General features: G+C 55.9%; 1 protein-coding gene across 13 annotated transcripts; it reads left to right on the forward strand.

Annotated features, from left to right (window-relative positions):
- The first annotated feature begins 65 nt into the window (after nucleotides 1-65).
- On the forward strand, nucleotides 66-6,418 carry LOC123578601 (leukocyte immunoglobulin-like receptor subfamily B member 3). Of its 13 annotated transcripts, none has more exons than XR_006702429.1 (13): nucleotides 66-179; nucleotides 337-372; nucleotides 555-839; nucleotides 989-1,291; nucleotides 1,516-1,812; nucleotides 2,026-2,328; nucleotides 2,642-2,692; nucleotides 3,586-3,702; nucleotides 4,032-4,074; nucleotides 4,152-4,189; nucleotides 4,371-4,426; nucleotides 4,949-5,239; nucleotides 5,431-5,582. XR_006702429.1 is itself a non-coding variant. In XM_045441558.1 (13 exons), the coding sequence occupies exons 1-13, from the start codon at nucleotides 146-148 to the stop codon at nucleotides 5,575-5,577; spliced, it is 1,755 nt and encodes a 584-aa protein (XP_045297514.1). In that variant the 5' UTR covers nucleotides 66-145; the 3' UTR covers nucleotides 5,578-6,418. The 13 variants fall into 13 exon arrangements, 9 of the variants coding, with proteins under 9 accessions (XP_045297514.1, XP_045297516.1, XP_045297515.1 ...); XR_006702430.1 differs by having other exon boundaries at nucleotides 4,374-4,426; XM_045441558.1 differs by having other exon boundaries at nucleotides 5,195-5,239; nucleotides 5,431-6,418.
- Nucleotides 6,419-8,849: the final 2,431 nt, after the last annotated feature.

Consider the following 8,849-nt stretch of genomic DNA (forward strand, 5'->3'; position numbering starts at 1 on the left):
TGTTCCCCTTCCTGTGGGGCTGCTGACGTGACAACCCCATGACCAGGCAGACCAGCCCCCAAGTGGCCACACCCTGTGCTTCTGTCTGTCCTGTGGGCACTGAGGTCCCTCCCTCTGCACAGCCGGGGCCAGAGGCAGAGACGCCATGACCCCCACCCTCACGGCCCTGCTCCTCCTCGGTGAGATCTCAGGAGGGGAGAGGATGCCCTAGTCTGGGAGGGACCCACCCCACAACCAGGCCCTGGGCAGTCAAAGACCTCAGGCACAGGAGGGTCATCAGGAGGAGGGGTGTTGCTCAGGACTCAGGGCCATCCTCTCACAGGGACTCTCTTCCAGGTCTCAGTGTGGAACCCAGGACCCAAGTGCAGGCAGGTGAGTGTGTCCCCAGGTGTCCCATCCCACCTCCTCACTGGGGACGGGGGTCACCCACCAGGCAGCTGGGAATGGACGACAGCAGTTCTGGGCAGATGGAGAGGGGACGTCTGGGCGTTTGGGGCTGAGCTGGGAACTGGAGGTGGGAACGGTCTTGTGACCGAGCCTCTGTTTCCTTCCAGGGACCCTCCTCACACCCTCCATCTGGGCTGAGCCAGGCTCTGTGGTCCCCTGGGGTAGTGCTGTGAACATCTGGTGTCAGGGGACCCTGGAGGCCCAGAAGCTCCATGTGTATAAAGAGGAAGGCTCAATGTACCTGGACAGACAGCCCACACTAGAGCCTGGGAACAAGGCCAAGTTCTCCATCACACACATGACAGATGGACATGCAGGACGGTATCACTGTTCCTATCGGAGCCCCGCTGGCTTGTCAGAGCGCAGTGACCCCCTGGAGCTGGTGGTGACAGGTGCGAGCCCCCTCAGGGTCCCCGCCCCAGGCTCTGCCTTCAGGGAGGGGGTCTCCTCCCAGCGTGTCTCCCCTCACAGTCCAGCCCTGGGGGCATTGTGGGGGGTGGAATCTGAGCCCCAGTTAACACGCCCCCTCCTCCTCTCCTAGGATTCCATGACAAACCCCGTCTCTCAGCCCTGCCCAGACCCGTCGTGACCTCAGGAGGGAAGGTGACCCTCCAGTGCACCTCACGGATGGGATTCCATAGGTTCGTCCTGATGAAGGAAGGAGAATCCAGACCCGCCTGGACCCTCGACTCCCAGCGACACACCAGTGGGCAGGTCCAGGCCCTGTTTCCTGTGGGCCCTGTGACCCCCAGCGCCAGGTGGACCTTCAGATGCTATGGCTATTACAGCAACACCCCCCACATGTGGTCACTCTCCAGTGACCCCCTGGAGCTCCTGGTCTCAGGTGAGGGAAGCTGATTTTTGTTGCATCCGTGTTTTGACCACCAGACAGGTTATGGAGGCTCTGCTCCCAGGGGAGCCCCAGATCAGAGGGTGGGGGGAGGGGGACACGGGATCTCACAGGTCAGAGACACAGAATGTGAGAGACACTGAGACCTGGGGGTCAGGACAGGAGAAGAGAGGTTTGGGGAGAATCTGCTCCTCAACCCACGACTGGTTGTCTCCCAGGTATGTCCAGGAAGCCCTCCCTCCTGACCCAGCAGAGCCCTGTCGTGACCCCTGGACAGAGGCTGACCCTCCAGTGTCGCTCTGACGTCGGCTATGACAGATTCGCTCTGTACAAGGAGGGGGCACGTGACCTTCCCCAGCACCTTAGCCTGCAGCCCCAGGCTGGGCTCTCGGGGGCCGACTTCCCCCTGGGCCCAGTGAGCGGCTCCCATGGGGGCCGGTACACATGCTATGGTGGACACAACCTCTCCTCCGAGTGGTCGGCCCCCAGTGACCCCCTGGACATCCTGGTCACAGGTGAGGGGACACGGGTTCAGTCAGGGCCCCAGACTCTGCACAGGCCCTGCTGGGGGTGTCCCAGGTGGTGGTGGCTGGGGTCAGGGGTGTGGGGTCCCCAGGGAGGGAGAGAGACAGAGAGACAGGGGATGGGGAAGGGGAGAGACTCAGAGGACAGACAGACTCATTTCAGAGCAAGGATGGACAGCCCCTCACCTGCCTTCCTCTCTCTAGGACAGCTCTCCTACACACCCTCCCTCTCGGTGCAGCCAGGACCCATGGTGGCCTCAGGAGAGAATGTGACCCTGCTGTGTCAGTCCTGGAGCTTTGTGGACACTTTCCTTCTGTCCAAGGAGGGGGCAGCCGACCCTCCCCTGCGTCTTAGATCAAAGTACGGAGCTGGGCATTACCAGGCCAAATTCTCCATGAGTCCTGTGACCTCAGCCCAGGGGGGGACCTACAGGTGCTACAGCTCATACAGCAACTTCCCCTACCTGTTGTCACACCCCAGTGACCCCCTGGAGCTCCAGATCTCAGGTGAGGGGCCCCAGCCCTGTCCCCTCTGTGTCCCAATGTTGTCTTCAGGGCCCTGTGCCCAAGAGAGCCCTGGCTGAGACATAATGGAAGGGGCTCAGGGGAAGTGTCACCCGAGGGGTCCGCCCCTCAGAGCACAGGAGGGAAACACGCCCCTCCCTCCCTGCCCCTTTCCTTGTCCCCGTCACCACAATTCTCCAGGTGGAGGAGGAGGGCCCTGGGGGCCGCAGGGCACATGAGGGAGAAGGCTGTAAGCAGAGACAGGGTCTTGAAGGGAAACTCCAGCCCCCTCCTCTACTGCTGCCCTTCCCCCCAGGATCCTCTGGAGAGCCCGGCCCCCCAGCCACAGATCCCAGCTCAACAGCTGGTGAGTCACGGTGACTTCTGTCCAGGGCTTTCCTTCCCGTGTTTCAGAGATGCCAGGGCGGCCACCAGGCTCCAGGGGCTCTGAGGCCAGGGGGAGGAGGGCTGGGGTGGTCATGGCAGAGGGAGAGGGTGGGGGCCCAGCTGGGGAAGAGGCAGCCCCCCCCCGACCCCAGGAGCCTCTGCGGGCAAGTGAAGGTCTCCGTCAGGAGGAGGCGGTGGGTCCATGGGAGCAGGGGTTGGTTGCACCGTCAGTTCAGGCACCTCTGGAGACACCGGCTTGGACACGCCCCTCCCCTGCCTGGGCCTCAGTTTCCCCAGGTGTAAAGGAGAGAGTCGTGACCCAGATTAGACTTCCCCTCAGTTCTGGCCGTGGCTCTGGCCCCCTCCGGGGGGAGAGGAGGGCTCATGGGGAAGCCCCTCCGGGTGGGGATTCTATGGGGACCTGGCCCTCTGCAGCAGTGGGATGACCCTGGAGGGGGAGGGGCGGGAGGACAATGGCTGGGGGCCTTCAGGTAGTGAGGGGAATCTGGAAGGACCCTCGGCCCCAGACGAAGACGCTGGGACAGACCCGCCTGCAGATGAGAAGCCCAGAGCCCCAAGTTGGTGTCGGCCTGGGGGGGCAGCATGAGGAGAGCGCAGGGAACCCACAGCCCGGGTTCCAGTCCCAGCCCTGCCGCCTCCACGCTGGGCCACCTGGGACACGTGATCAGCCTCCCTGTGCCTCACTTTCCTGTCTGTGGAGTGGGGGGCGGGGGGGGGGGGGCGGCAGTCCCCTGCTGCGTGACCCTTGACAGGGTCACAGGTGAATGCCCAGAGCCCAGCACGTGCCTGGCACACAGCAGGCGCCCAGTTAAATGGCATCACTGGCTCCTTCACGGTGTGGCTCTGCCCAAGGTCCCAACCGGTACCTGTACGTCCTCCTCGGGGCCGCGGGGGCCTTCGTCCTGCTGCTCTGCCTCCTCGTCGTCCTCCTCGTCCGTCGCCGGCGTCAGGGCAAAGGCAGGAAGCCGGGTGAGAAGGGACGGGGGTGACCAGCCCCAGGGGGTGGTGGCTCTCCCGCGGGTGGATGGAGAGTGGCTCAGGGCGCCAGCCAGAGGGAAACCAGACGCGGGAAAGGCCAGCGTGGAAAGACACTTCTGCAGAGTCTCACGTCGGAGAGGCTAGAAAGAAAACACCGAAGGTCGGCACCCATGTGCCAGTTGAAGGTGTTTCCCTCTTTTCCGTCTCGGGAGATGTTGAAACACGGGCAATATGTGTGAAGGGTTCCTTTCCTCTGGGATCACGTGGCGGGGGTCGTAACCTCCCAGCCCAGGGGGAGGCTGATTCCCAACTTCCTGCAGGGGCCGCAGACCCAGAGCCCCAGGACAGAGGCCTGCAGGACAGGTAACTCGTGCCCGCAGACCCCCGAGCCCCCACCCGCCTGCCCGTCTATGCCCCCTAACACCCCATCTCCTCCCCAGCTCCGGGCCGGCTGCCGCCACCCAGGAGGAGACCCTCTGTGAGAGGAGTGGGGCCGCCCCGGGGGGTGGGGGCTGGGAGGGGCTGGTGGCTGGGAGTGAGGACCGCGCTCCCGCACGTGTGGCCTCGGCCCCTCACCCGCCACTGGGGCCCCTGGACTGCGGGGTGGGGTGTGAGCCCAGGGGACCTTGCCAAGAGACACGCCCCCCTCTCTGCCCCAGCAGATGCCTCCGTGCAAGACGCACAGCCCGAGGAGGGGGTGGAGCTGGACCAGCGGGTGAGACCCCTGCTCCCGTGCAGACCCCGAGGGCCCTCCTGGTGCCAAACGTAAACCAACGGACACTCCTGTGTCCTCACCCCACCCGGTCGTGGCGGTGTCCCACGGGTGCCCTCTCCCTCCTTGGGCACCCCGGGGCCTCTTGCCGTGACCTCGCGGGACCTCCCACATGCCCCCCTTGACTGGTCCTCACCCGCCGTCGGACTTCCGGTTGTTGGGGTGCTCGCCCGGGTCTCAAGAGGGTGCGTGAAGAAAGGAATCACCCGCAGGTCTCTAGGCCCCATTCGTTCATTTGCCCGGCAAATGTGCACGGAGAGCCCACCGTGTACCAGGCCCCACCTAGCGCTGCAGGCACGACAGTGAGCAAAGCTGACCCACGCTCGGCGAGCTCACCTTGCGCGCGACAGACCATATGCGAGGAAGTGGGCGGTGTCCCGGAGTGCAAAGTGCGGCTGGGGAAAATAAGGCGGGAGGTGGGGGTAGCAGGCGCAAAGGTCCTTAGGCAGCAACATGCGTTTTCAGGAAGGTGGGGGTGGCAGCCATGTGGTTGGAGCCAAATGAGCAAGACACAGTGTCCGGAACAGATTCAGAGCGGTAGGAAGCACCCAGATGCCCCAAGGCCCGGGAAGTCCCTGAGGAGTCCACCGGGAGATTGACCTACGCTGCCTAAAAGTTCGAAAGCATCACTCTGGCAACAGTGTGGAAAACTCACTGAGGCTGTCGAGTGGAATCAAGGAGACGAATCTCCCCCTCACTGTCTGTCTCCAGCAGGACGCGGAGGATGGAGACCCCCAAGGAACGACGTATGCCCAGGTGAGCCACTCAAGATCAAGACTCAGTCGGGGACCGGCCACAATCCCCTGTGGGGGGGATTGCCGGACACAGAAGACAAACAAGCAGAGGAAGACAGGCAGATGGACAGTCAGGTGGGTCCTCTCTTCTCCAGGCTCCCAGGCTCGCCCCACCCCAACCACACACCTCCCCTCTCCCCCCGCCCACTGCAGGCTGCCGCATCTGACGCCCCCCCAGATGTGACCTACGCCCAGCTGAACCGCTTGACGCTCAGACGGGAGACGAGTGCACCCCATTCCTCCCAAGCCGGGGAGCCTCCAGCAGAGCCCAGCGTGTATGCTGCTCTGGCCATCCGCTAGCCCAGGAAGGACCCACACCCCACACTCCAGGGAGGGGACCGCGGGGACCCCAGGAGGCGCAGGAGCTGCCCACAGAGGCCACCTAATGGCCCCAGCCAGCTTGGACTCCTAACATAGACCAGTAAGAACTCCTGGGACCCTCTGGGAGTGACCGGATTCTGCCATCAAAGATAGCTAGAGCCCCTACATTTTGGAAATAAAGCAACAGACTTCTCGATAATCCGTGAGTGAAATGAGAAAACCAAAATGGAAATGGGAGAATGCTTACGCTGAATAATGTAAATGTTACACATCAGACCTATGGCGCAGGAAAATTAGCAACCAGGAATGAACGTATTAGAAAAGAAAAAGCCTAAAAAGTCAATGGCATAAACTATTGTAACAAGAATTTAGAAAAAATAGCAAATTATTCCAAATGAAGGTAGAAGGAAGGAAATTATAGTGATAAGAGTAGCTACTAATGAAGACAAACAAAAAATAGAGCATAATCAATAAAGCCCAAAACGTTTATTCGTGAAAACATGAAACATATTCATAAATCCTAGCCACAATGCCAAGAAAGACAGAGAGAGTGAGAGACAGACAGACAGAGACAGAGAAAGAGGACATTATGAGCACAGCATCACATCTTATAGACTTTAAATACATAACAGAAGTATTGTTTATTTTTATTACTTATTATTATATTATTAATGATTTTGTGCTAATATATTAGAAAATGTAGAGGAAATGGACAATTCTCAAAAATGCAAAATGATGGAATAGGGATAAATAGAAACTCTAAATGCCGTATGTATAAAATATGTTGAATACACAATTAAAATTTTTTCCACAAAGTGAACTGAGTCTGGAAAGTTTCACTGATGAATGCCTCCAAACACTGATGTACTCATAAAAATACACACACACATGCATGGACACACCTACATACATGTGAACATGCAAACACACATGTGGACACACAGGCACAAATACACACATATAAACACAAACACATGAACACACATGCATGCACAGACACATGGACAGGCTTACATACATGTGAACACGTGAACACACACAAATATGTGAACGCACATGCAGACACATGGACAGACCTACATACATGTGAACATGTGAACACACACTTGAGCACACACAGACACAGAAACACCTACACACATGAACACACACATACACACACAAGAACCTGTGAACACACGTATGAACACGTCGGCATATGGACACACCTACATCCACAAACACGTGAGCACACATGTGAACACACATGCACACATACGCATACCAAACTTACACAGTCTTCCCCAGAGAACAGAGAAAGAAGGAATGCTCCCCTGACACATTTTATCAGGCCAGAAAAACAAAAATTAACACGAAAACCTGGCAAGAAAACTACAAACTGGGAAAATCACGGTGAGCTCCGTCGCATGGACTCAGGTATAGGTCCCTAAACAAAATATCCAGAGACAAGGTTCAGCGATCTATAAAATAGGTTAACATGTCATGACAATGCAGGTATCTTTTTTTTTTCAGGAACGCCTGTGAGTTTCATATCCAAAATCAATACACTTCAAACATTAAAATAAGAAATAGTAAAGCAAGACAATAGCAACAGATGCAAAGCTTTTGATAAAACAGATCGCCAATTTATAATAGGGATAATTTTTACAGGCAAAGCTTGAAACCTTTGTGCTGTGAAGGAGACTCAGACAACCATGTTCGGTGCTGCCACTTGTATTCAATAAGTAACCAGCCAATTAAATAAAGCAAAAAAAAAAAAAAAGTGATAAGCACTAAATGGGTAGAATAATGCTGTATTGATTATTAATGGATCCCAAAATTGTGTGCATGGACTATTCAAAATCATATAAAGATCCATGATTCTAATTTGAAAAGGACTTATGCAATGTGTCTGGACACATCATCAATGTCCAAAAATCAACTGCATTTCTGGGGGGCCCTTGGGGGGCTCAGTTGATTAAGCATCCGACTCTTTAGTTTCGGCTCAGATCATGATCTCACGGTTCGCGGGTTCAAACTCCACATCAGAGTGCAGGGCCTGCTTGGGATTCTCTCTCTCTCTCTCTCTCTCTCTCTCTGCCCTTTCCCCCACTCATGCTTGCTCTCTCACTAAATAAATAACCTTTTAAAAATAAAAATAAAAATAAAAATAAATTGCATTTCAGACGTCCACTTTGGGGGCCCAGAGAATGGGGAGAGCAGGTTAGGGGCACCAAGTACAAAGGCAGAGGGTCAAACTGCGGGGTCCTCTCCTTTCAGAGCGCTGGCCGCAGGCACATTATTTCAAACTCTGAGGCAGCGAAAGCAGATGACCACCATCTGCATGGGGATGTTTACTGGATGCATCATACAGTGATGTTCCTCTACTAAGATTGTAAGAAATGCAGATAAATGGCGAGCACTGGGTGTTCTATGCAAGTGATGAATCACTAAATTCTACTCCTGAAACTGTTATTACACTATATGTTAACTAACTTGGATTTAGATAAAATTTAAAAATAAAATAAAGAAATATGGATAAGTTAAGGTGTTAGGTTAATTTCCAGAGTCCCAAAGAATTGGGAGAGGTTTGAATTACATGCGATAGAGGCACGATTCATCTTATGACATATCGCTTCACGGCGCGTTTTTACACACTGAAGGTTTGGGCAACCCTGCGTTAAGATTTTATTTTTAGAAAGAGAGCGCACGCAAGGGAGAAGGAGAAGGAGACAGAGGCTGACTCTGTGCTCAGCGCGAGTCTGACGCGGGGCTCAATCCTGGGATCAGGACCTGACCCAGAAAGAGTGGCATGCTCAATCGACCTCAGCCACCCAGGAGCCCCAGTATTTTAAAATTAAGGTATGTACTTTTTTTTTTTTAAAGACATAATGCTATTGCCCACGTAATAGACCACAGTATAGTATAAACAGGATTTTTATACCCACTAGAAAACCAAAAAATTCATTCCATTTGCTTTATTGCCATATTCCCTTATTGGTGGTCTGGAATTAATTCCCCAATATCCCCAGGTGTGCCTATGATCCTAGAGCGGGGGTGGCTGCAGCCCAGAGAAGGTGGACATCGCCACTCAGAGGCTCGCTAGCGGGTCCTGTGAGGTGACCGTTCAGGGGCGCAGGACGGTCCTCACTTCCCCGGGGGCGGACGCCGTGACTCCCGTCAAGGACAGACGCGGGCTGCACACTCAGCTCGCCGCTCCGGCCCTACCTGTCCTCTCCGAGTGCCTTTTCGCTGGGCACCACCTCTTCTGA

Source organism: Leopardus geoffroyi, chromosome E2 (assembly GCF_018350155.1).
Source record: "Leopardus geoffroyi isolate Oge1 chromosome E2, O.geoffroyi_Oge1_pat1.0, whole genome shotgun sequence".
Classification (NCBI taxonomy): Eukaryota; Metazoa; Chordata; class Mammalia; order Carnivora; family Felidae; genus Leopardus; species Leopardus geoffroyi.